This window comes from Molossus molossus, unplaced genomic scaffold, assembly GCF_014108415.1.
Source record: "Molossus molossus isolate mMolMol1 unplaced genomic scaffold, mMolMol1.p scaffold_m16_p_10, whole genome shotgun sequence".
In the NCBI taxonomy this organism is placed as follows: domain Eukaryota; kingdom Metazoa; phylum Chordata; class Mammalia; order Chiroptera; family Molossidae; genus Molossus; species Molossus molossus.
In genome coordinates this window covers 37031301-37046051 of record NW_023425345.1, presented here as the reverse complement: position 1 = coordinate 37046051, position 14751 = coordinate 37031301, and the positions used below count along the sequence as shown (strand labels likewise).

Below are 14751 nucleotides of genomic sequence, written 5' to 3'. Positions count from 1 at the left end.
CTGCTCTTTGTAGAAGAACGTGTTGTGTAGGCATCGATTTGCTGGCCGTGTTACATTCTTTCCAGAGAAAACATTCAACTACTGCCTTTTATAACCCAGTAATGAACACGATAAATGCATCCTATTAGACACAGCATATTCAGCAATTTCAGTATCAAAACAAACACTTAAAGAGTTTTCCTTGCTCCCAGATTCAAATTCTATTTCTACTGAGAGACCCAGCAACGACACCCAGAGAGTGTCCAATAGTGTTTGAAACTACAAAGGTGTTGCGAATGTGTGGTTGTTTTTCATACTTTCTTATATTCCCCCTGCCACAAATAAAATGTTGGCACAACCACAAAGCTGAAAAAAGACAACAATATTCAACACTGAGTTTAAAAACAAGAACCAAAAACTGCCCCCACATCAAAGGCAAAATTATCATGATGATATTTACTCAGTGTCTGTTCAGGGAGAGATTTATGCTAGGATCCTGGCAGAGGATATGTGGACATATAACATGTACATCAAAGCAATCTAGGATTGATGAACAGTTTTGTACCGACAATGAAACTGCTTAATAAAATGTTCGATTTAAATGGTTGTAAGATGACTCATGCCTACCAGGAATTAGGGCTCCTCCCATTTCTTCTCCTGCCAGGTCTCACTTACTTCAAACCATTTCTACAAGAGCAAACATGTCAAATGAGAGAATGCCATGCCTCTCCGACGAGCTGGAGGCCCCCTCCACAGACTAAAACCACCGAAGTCTGCGGGCTTTAAGCATTCAGTTCCAAACTTAGATGCTACCATGTAGACACACTCTAGACAGTCAATCACTCCTGCTCGTCAACTTGGGGCAGGGCTAGTAAGCGAGCAGCACAGATGTATTTTCAAGCACCATGCCGACTTCAAAAGACCTATGCACGTTACCCTAGTCAAGCCAAAACCCATTTGTCCAGCTTCATGGTAAAAGCCTCTTCAAACGTCTGATTACGACATCACCAGGCTATGGGGATTTCCAGAAGCTGCTCGGGACTCCGCTTCTAAGTAGAGCAAACAGACCCATTTTAATCTGGAAGCGAACCGAAAGGCACCTCGAGTCAGGGTCACCACTCTGGCTGAGCAGGCTGTGTCCCGCGCAGGGTGCCCTGCCCTGGCAAGTGCAGGCTGAGACCCAGCCTGTCCCGGCAAGGCCGCATCTGCCTGCAGGCGCCCTTTTCTAGTGGCAGACGCTCCCTAAGGCCCAGCACCGCCTTCCCCTCCTCGGCGACAGCCTCGGAGTGCCGTCTGGAACCACCTCAGCCAAGGGCTCGGCTGCACACATGCGCAGTTCGGGCGGTGAACAGTCATTGGGACGGGAGTTGAAAGAACACAGAGGGGGATGCTGGCAGGGACCAGGCCATGCAGGGTCCACATGGGCCCCCTTGAGACTCTAAAGATTATCCCACATACAAATGGTGGTCGCGGACGGGTCTTAGGCACAGGTGTCACCTGATATGGTTTGTGTTTCTTTCTGGCTCCTGTGTAGATGATGAATCAGAAGGAAGCCAGAGAAGATAGGGAAAAGTCCATGGGAGAGTTAGTGGACAGACCAAATGACAACAGAAAAGCAGACAGAATACGTTAAAAGATGGAACAGACGGGGCCTTGTGAATGACGAGAGGCAAGGAAGAAGTGTGAGAGAGAAGGAACATGTCCGGGAAGACGCCCAGCCTGTGCCAGGAAAACCGGGCAGAGGCCGACGCTGCTTATAAAGAACGCTGGAGGGGGAGCAGGCGGAAGGGTTGGGGTCGTGAGTTCAGAGTTAGAGTTGGGGCTTCCACAAAGCAGTGGGTTAACATGCCTTCCAGTAAAAGCTGGTACTAAAATGTGACATACCATTCTTACTTTTTTCTTTATAGAATTGGAGAAATACAATTTTGACCAGAGTTTAAAAGCACTGTGGCTACATGCTGAATATAAGATTTGTAGTTCTCAAAGTATTCTTGATGATCACATTGCTGCCCCCACCCTCCTGCCCCAGAGTATTCTTGGTTGGACCAGTTGCCCTGAGGGTAAACACATCTCAGAAGAAAAGGGGGAAAAGATAAGCCCCTGGAATAGGAGCTCTTGGTCACATAACACCTGGACGACCATCCCCTTCTCCATCTTGCCCCCACCTCAGATGTTTGATAAATCAAGGCACCGCGAAGAGCAGTGAGTCTCACAGTGTGGTCCCCAAACCAAGCAGCATCAGCAGAACTTGGGGACTCGTTAGAAATGAAAATACTCAGGCTCCACCCCAGACCTACTGAATCAGAAACTCTAAGGGCAGGGCTCGGCCGTCTGCGCTGAACAAGTCCTCCAGGTGACTCTAATGCACATTCAAGAACCACTGACAATTAGCCCTGGCCAGTTTGGCTCAGCGGTTAGAGCGTCGGCCTGCAGTCCAGAGAGACCCGGGTTCGGTTACCGCTAGGGGCTTGTACCTGGGTTGCAGATTGTCCCCGGCCCTGGTTGGGTCGTGCGGGTGGCAGCCACTCGATGTGTCCCTTTCACATCGATGTTTCTCTCTCTCTCTCTCCCCGCCTCCCACTGTATCTGAACAAAATATGGAAAAATGTCCTCGGATGAGGATTCTAAAAAAATAATAAAATAAAGAACCACTGACCATTAGATTCCCTTCATGTCCGCTTCCTCATTTCCACATTTCTTTGTGAAATTGTGTTAGAATTTCCTTGGTGCTTCAAGATTGCAGCCGGTATCGCAGTGAAGCTCCTTCCCGTGGTGATGCCATCCTCCCTCTTGGCTCTCACACGATCTCCCTCAAGCTGCCCAGGCACCCAGCTTGGTCTCCTTCACTTCCCACCTGTCCCACCAAATACCCCGCCTCGTGTCGGGAGCCACGTGAGCATGTTCACAGCAGGAACCCCGCCTTTTATGTGGATTCATCATAGTGTCTAATACAAGTAAAACCTAATAAAAGTCTAACCGGTTGTTCTAAATCGGTGTTTCTCAAGGTGGAGTCTACCGGCAAGGGCATGTTGAGGGTGCGGATTCCAGGCCCCATTTCTACCTCTCAAACTAGACATTTCTTGGGGCAGGGATCTGTGTTTTCAATGCACACTGAAATCTGATCACCCTTGAGGTAGATGCAATTCATCTTGGAAAGAACAGACTTAGAGGAATTGCTTCTTAGGCACAGAACACTGAACTAAGCCCCGCGCTGAGAAGAAACAAAACGAGAAGAGCTTGCCTTCTTCACCTGAGGTCTCCTTCTCGAAGGTGCTCGGTAGCTTCTCGAGTTTTACAACAGGGACATCACACTGGGTGCTCTACAAACGTTGTGGGATAACTTCCCGTCGGCGGGTCTTCCCCAGCCTGTACTAATGGGATCAGTTTTCCAGCCCCAATAAATTTTATCTTTTTATCTTTCAGTCCAGGAATTCAGACAGTAAGACTATTTAGAAGATACTCTTTCTACCTATTTCTCCTAGACTTGTTCCTCTGTAAACTGTCGATGTTTACATTAGCTTCAACAAAATTTAAACATGGACTTTTTTTAGGTGTAAAAAGAAACAAACACCAAAACAGCTGCCAAATGGCAAATGACATTATTTATAACTAGTGACACATTGTTCCACACCCAAAAATATTCCCTGGCTTTCGTTCTGAAAGTTAAACGTACTCCCCCACAAACAACTGCTCCACACCCCCTCCTATCAAGTAGATATGTGAGCTCCATCCCCCCATACACACCCCAAAAATGCCTACAGACAGGCAGATCTACTGTCAAAATAGTTACTATGAAGCAAGTTATGTAACAGAAGCCGAAGGCAGTCCAGAGAGATATGACTTTTAATACTATTGCAAGAGAAGTAATTATGAAACAGAAAGGACAAGCTCTTTCCTAGAATTAGCATTGGGTCTTTCTCAAAACAATTTGTGCTCATCTTTATCTTGTCAAACACATGCAAATCCTTTTTTCTTTTTTAATTTAATTTAACTAATTACATTTTCACCAGTCCTTTCTAAACTAAGCTGTGTAGGAAAGACACACATATGTCTGAAGTCTGTAAAAATTACCAGCCCTGTATGAATATCCTTTCTTTTTCTTTTTTAAGTAGCCAAATACCACTTCTGAGATTCATTTTAAGGGAATAAGTTTAATAAATGTTCATGGGAAGAACCTATTCTGGCTCACTCTGGCTAGCAGAAAACTGTGTTTGTTTTTAAATTGAGTACACTTAACATGTAAATGTCACCCTTTTTAGGTGTACAATTCAGTGAGTTCTGATAAATGTACACAGTTGGGTAACCACCGCCAAAATTGGAAAATTAAAAGGTGCTGGCTTGCATTTGTGGCTCAAATTGCCTTTTCACTGGCCAGTGCTGGTAGGAGATTACTTCCATCCCCGCTGGTCCCTGCAGCACCTACCACTTCCCACTGCTAGCTCCTGGCAACCAGTAATCTGATTTCTACACCTAAACTTTGGGCTTCAGTAGACTGTTAAAAATATGTCCTCTTTTTGTCTTGTATCTTGTAATTTTCCATAATCATCTAGCATTGTTTTTGTGATTTAAAAAAAGAAGTTATTTTTATCTTCAAAATGTTTGAAGAAGCTTTGATCATTTCCTATAGTTTTCATTAACCAATGTCATTTTCATTAACCATGTCCTAAGCTGGTAGGCCACCACAAGTGCATTCTGGGTAGCAAAGGATCCTCCCAATAGAAACGTGCACAAGAGGTTATACTTGAATAGAGACCATTGTACAGGCACACAAGAGCATCCATTCACATGCTGGGGGAGATCTGAGCCAGAGGTGGGGAACTTCCTGTAGCTTAATTTTATTTAGCCTCAGGCACATGGAGAGAAAGCTTTATCTGTGCTAAGGAAAGGTTGGAGAGAAATGTAAAGTGCTGAATTGGTAACTTATTTAAAGCTGGGAGGGGAAGCAGGGGCGGGAGGATTTGGTCCACAGGCAGAGTCTACTGGTGGGAACTCTATGATGCTGAGGATAAAGGGGCAGAGAGATACAGAGAAACACCCACCTGCATCTTGCCCTAGCCCCGCCCAGACTCACCTGTTACCATTCTGCTTTTCTTCTAGTTCCCTTCTAATTAAATTGAATTATTATTTATAGTAGGCATTCGCATGTCCTGCTCCTATTCACATTCATTCTTCATTTGTTCCTCAGATACCATCTTTCTGCTTTTCCAGAATACAAGGAAAATACTGCAGACTACCTCCTTATTTCTCCCACTGGGTTAGTTGGGGAACTGCATGCCAGTCTATATGCCTCTCAACTCTTGGAGTCCTTCTGGAAAATCAACCTGGAGCATGTCTCCTTCGATTTCTCCCCCTCACTCCCACCTTGGGCCCTTCCTTTGCAGTCCCCTAGAGAACCAGCACTTGACTACTGGTCCCGTAAGGAGAAGTGAAATGAGTCAGTCTGGTTTCTTGTTTCCTCTGAGATAACTAAAAGCACCTGGGACGTCTACATCCTCCCCATCCTTTTCCCCAAAGACTTCTTGTGGAAAACTCTTCCTGCCAACAGTTCTGTCTACCCAATTTAGAATGGTGCCAAGGGAAGAACTGTTGGCCTCAAACAATTTGCAGCTGTGGTGTCTGAACGCCTAGATTAGACATCATTTCACCAGACCTCTGCTTAGCCCCAAAAGGATCCCTTCTGGGCATTTCCACCCCAACAGGAGAACACACTAGAAATGCACAAGTCTCCAGTGTGGCTCCTATAGGGGACACAGCGGGAAAAGACGCTAACTCTGATGCCCTCCAGAACCCCGGAGAAGTCCGACGACCAGGCACCCTGCTGGCAGATGCAGACACCGTCTACAACAACATGGGTTGGCCTTTCCCTGTGCGGCTCCAGTCCAGTGCCTGGGGCGGGGGGAACAGTCAGATAACCACACAAAACAACTGTGATTATTAAATGCACAAATGTGTTTTATATTCGATCAAGGTTGGAAATGAGGCTCTCTCTGAAATTTGAAAATTAAAAAAGAGAAATTTTTTTCTCCAGAGCAGTGCCAATAAAAGAGGAAGAAGCTTCAGTTTCCTAAAGTATGGAATAAAAATAAACCATCTGTCAAGCATCCCACATACATGATCAGTAATCATGACAAACACTCTGCAAGGAAGACATCATCTCAATGTTATAGGTGAAGCAAAGCCAAGTTAAAAATGAGTTTGCTGCTGCTAGAAGTAGCCTAGAACTTGAAAGGCACTCATTGGGTAGGGACACCGGGGTTAAATTAGTAAAAAGCTTGGAAAATACGGGAAGCACTGTGACAGAGAGCAGAAGCCTCTGGTTCTGGGGCTTGCGATGCGTGAGGCACCGCCAGTCTCTCCTGAAGTAGGTGTGGGCCTTGACATTGGGAAACAGAACAAGAAAAGCTGTAAGTTACATTTGGCAACTGTATAAATCAGTTGCATTTAGTTCTCATTTGTGAAATAAAGAAGCAACTAGCTTCATCAGGCAATAGCCTGGCCACAGGACTTTGAGGGATTCAATCAAGCCCAGAGGTCAACACCTGCACTGCCTACTGGCCAGTGCTCTAAGGACCGAATGAGACCATCTAGACTCAGCCTGCCTCATTGCAATTTTTCAAAATGCTTCCAAATGGCCATTTGTGAAACAAAGGAGATAATGATCTTTATCCTATGCTCAGGTGGTTATCATCTGAATGACTAATTAAAAGCTCACATACACAGAAAATCAAGTCAACTATGTTTCTCTCTGATGAACGCCAGAGGGTTGTTATCGAGCATAATGGCTGCGCAATGGTTTTTCATCCGTTAAATGGTGTTCATGATGGGCTATGGTATTATGCAGATAGTCCTACTCTTGCATAAACTAAATACAAGAACCTGTCTAACCCGCTTATCAAACCCTTCAAATGGTGCCCTCAGTGGAAGACTTCTACCAGTCCTGTTTCTAGATGCTTTGGATGAAATGTTGTCACCTGATCCAGACAGGTTAGCTAAATCTTGATGCTAGAATCTCGTCCCATCTGCCTCTAGTGAAACTTCCTTTTGTTCGGAGTGCTACCCAAATACACGAAAGGACAGAGCGTAGGAAACTCCAGGGCAACTCGGTCCAAGAGAACCTTCTGCGATAATGAGAATATTTTGTCTGCCTGGTACAATAAGGTAGCCACTAGTCACAGGTGGTCACTGAGCACTCAGAATGTGACTAGTGTGACTGAAAAACCAACATTTTAAGTTAATTTTAAATGCAACTGCTACATGTGGCTAGGGGCTACCCTGCAAGAGAGCACGGTTCTAGAGCTCACACAGCAAGACTGCCGGTGTGCTGAGGAGAATGTGGATTGCTTTCATGGCAATACTGGGAGGTGAAGCTGTGGAAAAGGAGACCTACAGGTTCCCATCTCCTGTCACTGTTGACTAATCATTTCAATCCATGAGGAATCAGCAGCCGAGGCCAGTTCTCAGCCGCTGCAGCCTCGCTCGGCGAGGCCTCAGGACTCCGGAGGCAGATCCGGGTGCTCTGACCTGCACAAGTTAAGACTGCGGTGAAAAGACATCACTCAGACTCTGGTTGTCATGAAAATTAAAGGATCAAACATATGAAAGCAACTAGCAGAGGCTCGATGACATTTAACTTTGCATACACCCAAATCCTATTTTCCCCATCCTCCTCCTTTCATTAAGTACAGGAGCTTCGATAAGGTTTTGTGTGTTTGAGAATGAACATATAAATAGAGCACAGAAAATTGTACCCGTCCTCTCCACACCCCAAAAAATAAACACTGTAAATATTTCAGCTAAGAATCTCGTTGGGAAAAAAGGATGACCTTGTCACAATAATTCTTATAAAACCAAACAAGCTATGAGAATAGGGGACTTCCTCTTTTCTAAAGAGCATCCCTTGCAGTCTGTTTACATTGGGTTTTTCCTCTCAATATTTTTTTATGGTGGTAAAATAAACATGACAAAATTTACCATCTTAACCATTTTTAAGTGGACAGGTCAGTGGAATAAGTGAATTCATATTTACATTGATTTTTGTCTTCAAACGTAATAATATATTCATCTGTAAAGCATGCATGAGATAAGTATCATTTCAGGATAGTGATTCTGGCAGAAGTGGGGGGAAAGGGGGATCAGGGAAGGAGTACGAGGGCTTAAGTTTTATGTAGAATGCTTTCTTTCTTTCCAGAGAAACAATGAACCAACTATGGCAAAATGTTAAGACTTGACGAAAATGGATTATACGTATATACGTTTCTGTTGCATCATTACTCTACTTTAAACATTTCTCAACATTTTTTTTGTTTTGACCTCACTTTAGACTTACAGAGAAGTTGCAGAACAGTACCCATACATCCCTCACCTTAATGTTAGCATCTTAACACAAGAATAATCAGACCAGGAAACTAACTTTGGTATACTACTATTAACTAATATGAACATACTGACATCTTCCCAGGTTGTACACTAATGCCCTTTATCTCTATGATCCCACCTGCAGTGCATTCGGTTATTTCCCCTTGGTCTGTGACAGTTTCTCAGTCTTTGCCTATTATGACCTTGACACTTGACAGTTACTTTGTTGAATGTCTCACAATCGGGGTTTGTCCATTCTTAGGCCAAGAGGGTGCGTTTTTGGCAAGACCACCACAGAAATGATGCTGTGTCTTCAGTGCATCATATCACGGGGTCCATGATGTCTCTTTGTATTGTTAAAAATATTTCATAATTTCAAACACTGAATAAGTAGCTATAATAATCTGAGTTCTCCAGAGGAACAGAGCCAATAGTACAAATATGTATATATGTATATGTACATATACACACATATATAAATACACACACATACATATACACATAAGTATTTTTAAAAAGAGGTTTATTATAAGAAACTGGCTCACATGGTTATGGATTCTGAAAAGTCTCAAGATCTGCCACTGGCAAGCTGGAGACCCAGAGGAGCCAATGGCATTTTCCAGTCAGAGTCCAATGGCCTGAGAACCAGGAAAGCTGATAATGTAAGTTCCAGCCCAAGTCCAGACACCCAAGAATCAGGGGAGCTGATGATGTCAGATCCACTCTGAGTACAAAGACAGGAGAAGACCAATGTCCCAGCTCAAAGACAGGTAGAGAGAGAATTCTCCCTTCCTTCGTTTTTGGTTCTATCCAGTCAGGTCTTCAAAGAATTGGATGATGCCCACCCACACTGGGGAGGGCAATCTGCTTTACTCAGTTTGACGATTCAACTGTTCATCGCATCCAGAAACACCCTCCCAGACACACCCGGAAAAATGTTTAACCAAATAAATATCTGGGTACTCTGTGGTCCAGTCAGATTAACACACAACATTAACCATAAGAGCAGTTTAATTTCTAAATTATAAGTTTCCTACTCTATATATTTAAGTTCCAAATCCCATCAAGTCAAATACTGGCTTCAGGCCTAAAACATTGTAAATTCATGACATGCTGTCATTTTAAAACCTCAAGAGGCTTTTATTATGGATGATTTTGCTTCAAGAGAAAAGGTAATGATGAGCCGGCTTATACTATTTAGATAAGATGACTGTGACCCAAGGGAAGCTAGACCAGCAAGTCAAATGAAGGCCTTAAAGAATTAACACAGTGGTATTGTTACTGAAAACCCAAACCCGCTAATCTGTTACTAGAGGTGGGAGCTCAGCTGTACTTCAGAACTGTCTCTGCCCTTCGGCGTGGCATCGGCGTGGCATCGTAAGGGTGACCTGTGCCACTGTGGCTTCCGAAAATACCCGCATCAATCAGCACAGCTCAACTACTGACAGTGATTTTTCTCTGGGCAAAATAGGAATTTCAGGGACTTTTACATATCTTTAAATGAAGTGTGTGTGTGTGTGTGTGTGTGTGTGTGTGTATGAGAGAGAAATATAGAGAAATGGTATACATTTTTTTTTTATATTTTATTTTATTTTTTTAATTACAGGTTACATTCAATATTATTTTGTGTTAGTTTCAGGTACACAGCATAGTGGTTAGACAATCATGTACTTTACAAAGTGTTCCTCTTGATATATACATTTTTTAATCCTCACCTGAGGATATTTTTCCAGTTATCTTCAGATAGAGAGGAGGGAGGGAGGGTAGGAGAGAGAGGGAGGGTGAGAGAGAGAGAGAGAAACATCAGTGGGAGAGAGACACATGGACTGGTTGCCTCCCACACAACCTCGACCTGGGCAGGGGACAGGACCACAACCGAGGCACATGCCCTTGACGGGAATCGAACCCACAACTCTGGTCCACAGGCCGATGCTCTAACCACTGAGCAAACCAGTCAGGACAGTATAAATAATTTTTAAAATATCAGTTTTCTCTGAGGCTGCCCCCATTTAAGTTTTTTTTATCTTACTCTAAACTTCAGTCATTTAGGCTAGGAAATAATTTTCTGCTACTTAAATGTTTATATTTATCTCAAAGTGTTCTATTTCAATGGGCACTGGTACAACATACCCCTTCACTCCAGCTGCAGGGAAAGAAAGCTACTTATGAATTCTTTTCTAGGCTCCCAGAGTTCTGGAAGGCAGTCACAGAGTTTTTATGGAAAACCAAACAGAGGGATCCAGATGTCATTATGCCAAAGAGGAAGCTGAATATTCATTTTAAATCTCATTTCAGTCTGCCCCGAACGTGGACGCCACTGTTTCGGGCCAGTCCCATGTACCACCTCTTACAGGTATTTTAGAACACACTGTTTTACTCAAAGGAGTTTCTTTCAAGTAATCAGAATACAGGTTTGATTTTTGACTGGGTCAACTCTCCCAAGAATCTTTCAGGGAGGACGCGGGCAGTCAGCCTCCTGAAAGACAAGACTGTGTAGAGGGTGAGAATAGGGACTCTGGAGCCAGACGGCCTGCAGTCGATTCCGGGTTCTAGAGTTTATGATCTGGGATGGTGGGCAAGTTATAGAACTGCTCATACTTTGGTTCCTTCTTCGGTACAACAGAGCATATAATGATAACTGACTGAGTTGCTGTAAGAATGAAACAAACACATGCAAAGTGCTTAGGGCAGGACCTGGCATGTAGGAAGTACACCTCAAATGCTAGGGAATATATTGCTCCTGACTTACACCCCTGGGGATTAATCTAGGTCCCCACTCATTCGTGAGAGCTGTGAGCAGTCTGTGGCCCAGGCCAGGTGGCCTCTGTTGGGTAGTAGAGATGGTTTCTCCCCAGCCCCAACTCTGCCTATATTTTATATTTTTAACTCTTCCCCATATTGATTCCTTACCTCTTTTTTATTTGGGGGGTAGTTGTGGAGACAAACCTCGACTCTGCATCCTCCTCTCCTCTGTATCCACTATTCCTACTTCCTCTCCTCCCATTTCCCTCAACCTGGTGCAAATGTATTGATTCCATTCACATTAAAGCCAACCAATTACATTCATGCTGCCTAGTCCACTGGAATTTTGTTCTGTTTGTTTTAATCATGTCAAGTATTTCAATATACTTTGAATTACCTGGTAGAGTGCCTGATAAATGAACAGTACCATCCAAGTACAGGTTTACAGGATAAAATGCAAGTTCCCTAACAGGGGGCACTTCCATGACCTCACTGACCCCTGCTTGATCTCTCAACACAATTGGCTGTTTCTCACCTTGGTGTCCCAGCTCATGCTGGCCCCTCTGCCTGAACAGCCCTCTCCCCCCGCCATACCCCTGCTTTTCACCCCACTACCTTCTTTCCTCATAAGTACATCAGAAGCAATGTCTTCTAGGAGGCTTTTCCAACCCCCACCCCCCACTCTCAACCACGGCGGCACGAGGCACCTCCTTCTGTTCTCCCACACCACTATTTCTAACTTCTGTTGCTGCACTTACCTCTCTGTGCTAAAATAGGATGTTTATGTCCATCTCACCAAATAGGCTCTAAATTCCCTTAAAATGGCAACCATCTTAGACATCCATGTGACAGGAGAGAAGTAACCATCCTTCTGCCTTCAAGAGGGATCCTCTTCAGCCCATGATGGTATGGTTACAAAATATTTGGGAAGCAAGGGCTAGCTCTTGTGGCTTTCTATCCTTTCTCTTTCCTCTTTTCTGACTATCACTTGGGTCCTTGTGTTGCCGTGGTAACCAACAGTCCCAGAACACAGATTTCTGGCAGTTGAACTTTCAGTCACCAAGACTCAGGATCTGAAGGACTTCGAACATCCTCAGCTTAGGGCTAAGCTGGTGGCACCTCTTTCACGTGGGCAGACACCAGGGCAGAGAATGGCAGAGTCTGCAACATGCACGTGCGTGTGTGTGTGTGTGCGCGCACGCGCGCAAGGGCACGTGTGTGCCCTCCTCCCTGGCCCCCACTGACTTACTGGGACACCATAGAAAAAGCTGGACAAAAAAGTGCCATCAGATGGTGGGAGGATGGGCATCTAACCTGTCTGGAAAGCAATCTGATGTCAACTTTGGTATCAGAAGCCTTTAATATGTTTGTGACTTTTGATCCATTCAACCTACATACGGGATTATAAAGAGAGACAAAGATTTATTGACAAGGGGTTTTAATGCAGATTTATTTATTAAAACAATAACCACCACCTATTGGTCATTAATAAGACAGTGGTTAAAAATGAGAAAATAGCCAAATATATGTTTATTTCAGGTTAGGCCATAAAATAATGTTTCAACTGATGTTGACATCATATCCACAATGAACATGAATGGGAGTCTGTATAAGTATTGTACATATGAAAAGAAAAGATTACAAGGAAATCCACCAAAATGTTTTTAATATGGTTATCATTATTTCTGGACAATGGGGTCATAGGCATATTTATTTTCAACTTTATATATTTTTATATTTTTGAGTTTCATATAATGATCTCTTTTTTTTTACAAGACAAGTTCTTTCAACTGTAGTAAGATGATGTGAGGCATCAGGTGAAGATGCTTAGTAGAAGGAACTATTACACAAAGAGATTTTTAAAGGGGGAGGCTGCCTCTTTTGCCTGCATTGGAGATTGCAAATTAGGGTGAAATTCTAGCACAGTGGGATAGTTCCAGATCGAAAAAGGAATGGATAATGCTACTGCTTAAGTGCAATGACTCCCGCTTCTTCTCACCAACCTCATCTATTTTTTCTTTCTTTGGAAGACTCCTGAGATGAGGGAGACCTAAAGTGTGAGCCTGAGACCCCCATGGCAGACTCGTGCCCCTGCAGCAACTGTGCAGATGCTGAGGACTGCAGCTCCGGATCGAACCTGAGCCTCTCTGTGGGCTACTACCCCGACGAGGACTCCTTCTCCTGTGAAGATACATCTCCCAGTGGGCCCTCAAGCCATTTGGTCTCTCCTTTCCAAGGGTCACAGAAGACTGAAAGTATAGGGGGACTCCTGGGGAGACAAAGCCAAATTCAGGATGACCCAGAGCAGTTTTGCAAACTCAGCATCACCCTGGCCTGGGATGTTGATACGGGCTGTAACCATTCAGATTCAGTCATTAGTTGGGATCTACATGGAGATAACCAGTGGACAGACAAGTACCCCCAAGAAAAGGCACAACTGACTCTCAGCAAACTGGATGGGTTTGTGAAAAAGCTTGAGCAATTTCTAGAAAAACAGAAAGATGATGAAGATGATAAGTCTATGTTCCCTGAATCTGCTCAAAAGTTAGATTTCCAGCTGTCCAGCTGCACCCGTCCAGATGTGGCTCAGGCCAGTCATCAAGGACATGATACTTGTCACGACTTGCCCATGTTCCACCCACCACAAAATGAAGACGTCATCCAGTTTCCACAGATTCCTTTAAGGCCTCAGGAACATGAACTTGCTGAAGTGAGTACAGAGGGGCCTCCCAGGCAAGCAGGGGGCAGGCCTGGTAGAGGGGCTGGGGTGAAACGCAGAGAGCATTGCTACCTGCTGTGCAGCAGGGCAGGCCTTCTGGGTGTCTGACATGGCCAGGAGCAGGAGCAGGAGCAGGAGAAGAGCAAGGGAAAGGGTCAGGGTGGAGCTGAAGGGAAAATACCAAGGACCACTGAGGAAGAGAAGAGGATAGGAAAGCAAAGGCTATCAATTAGGATAAAAGAAAAAAAGTGTGAGCGTCTGTGTGTATGTGTTTAAGTATTCATGAGTGTGTAAACTTTGCATTTACAGTTGGGTTACTTTTGGTAAAAGGACTTGAGTCCCATGAATGGGTAAATATGGTCCCCATGTTGTCCAGGATACACATCTCACTCATCATTACTTTCCTCGACAGACAGTAAGACAGGCAACTGGCAGACAAAGAACAAGTACTAAAAAGATCTCCCCAATCTCATCAGATCAGCCGGAGGAGGAGGACACTCATTCCAGCACACAAGCCCTCTCCTTTCTCAAGTTCAGGCGGGTCTTCCGCTGGCTAAGGCAGCAAGTCCTCTCCTCCTTTGGGGGAAGAGAGCATCCCAAGAAGGCCACCAAGTACCCCCTTCAGCTGACACAAAAGAAAAGACTCTCTCTCGAAAGCAAGGGAATCCAACTTCAAGAATACATCGAATAACAACACCCTGTATCACCAGTTTTTAAAACATTTTTGATTGCTCATGTTCTACAACCCACGTGAGTCACCGCCCCCCCCACCTCGCCCGCCACCAAATAAACAAAACAAATATCCTTGTAATTCATGTCTTCCTCTTCCAGCTCACCCTCTTGACTCAGGCTGAACCATATATGTTATGTAGAAGACTGAAATATATTCTCTGGAAAGTTCAAGTAGTATTATTCTTTCTCACACGAAGGTGTTTTCTCACTCCTCACTCCCCTTC

The 14751-nt window shown here is 44.2% G+C and overlaps 2 protein-coding genes across 6 annotated transcripts in view; one reads left to right on the top strand and one right to left on the bottom strand.

Annotated features, from left to right (window-relative positions):
- The window catches only part of PPFIBP1 (PPFIA binding protein 1), a 166474-nt gene that overhangs the window by 81915 nt on the left and 69808 nt on the right, over positions 1-14751 (bottom strand). The gene's annotated exons all lie outside the window — the stretch shown is intronic.
- On the top strand, positions 13151-14486 carry CUNH12orf71 (chromosome unknown C12orf71 homolog). The gene is made up of 2 exons (XM_036251511.1): positions 13151-13882; positions 14208-14486. Exons 1-2 carry the CDS (start codon positions 13151-13153, stop codon positions 14484-14486), a joined length of 1011 nt encoding a protein of 336 aa, XP_036107404.1.

Coding starts and splice junctions, on each gene's coding strand:
- CUNH12orf71 (XM_036251511.1), top strand. CDS start 13,151: ATGGCAGACTCGTGCCCCTGCAGCAACTGTGCAGATGCTGAGGACTGC. Junction 13,883..14,207: donor GCTACCTGCTGTGCAGCAGG/GCAGGCCTTCTG, acceptor TTTCCTCGACAG/ACAGTAAGACAGGCAACTGG.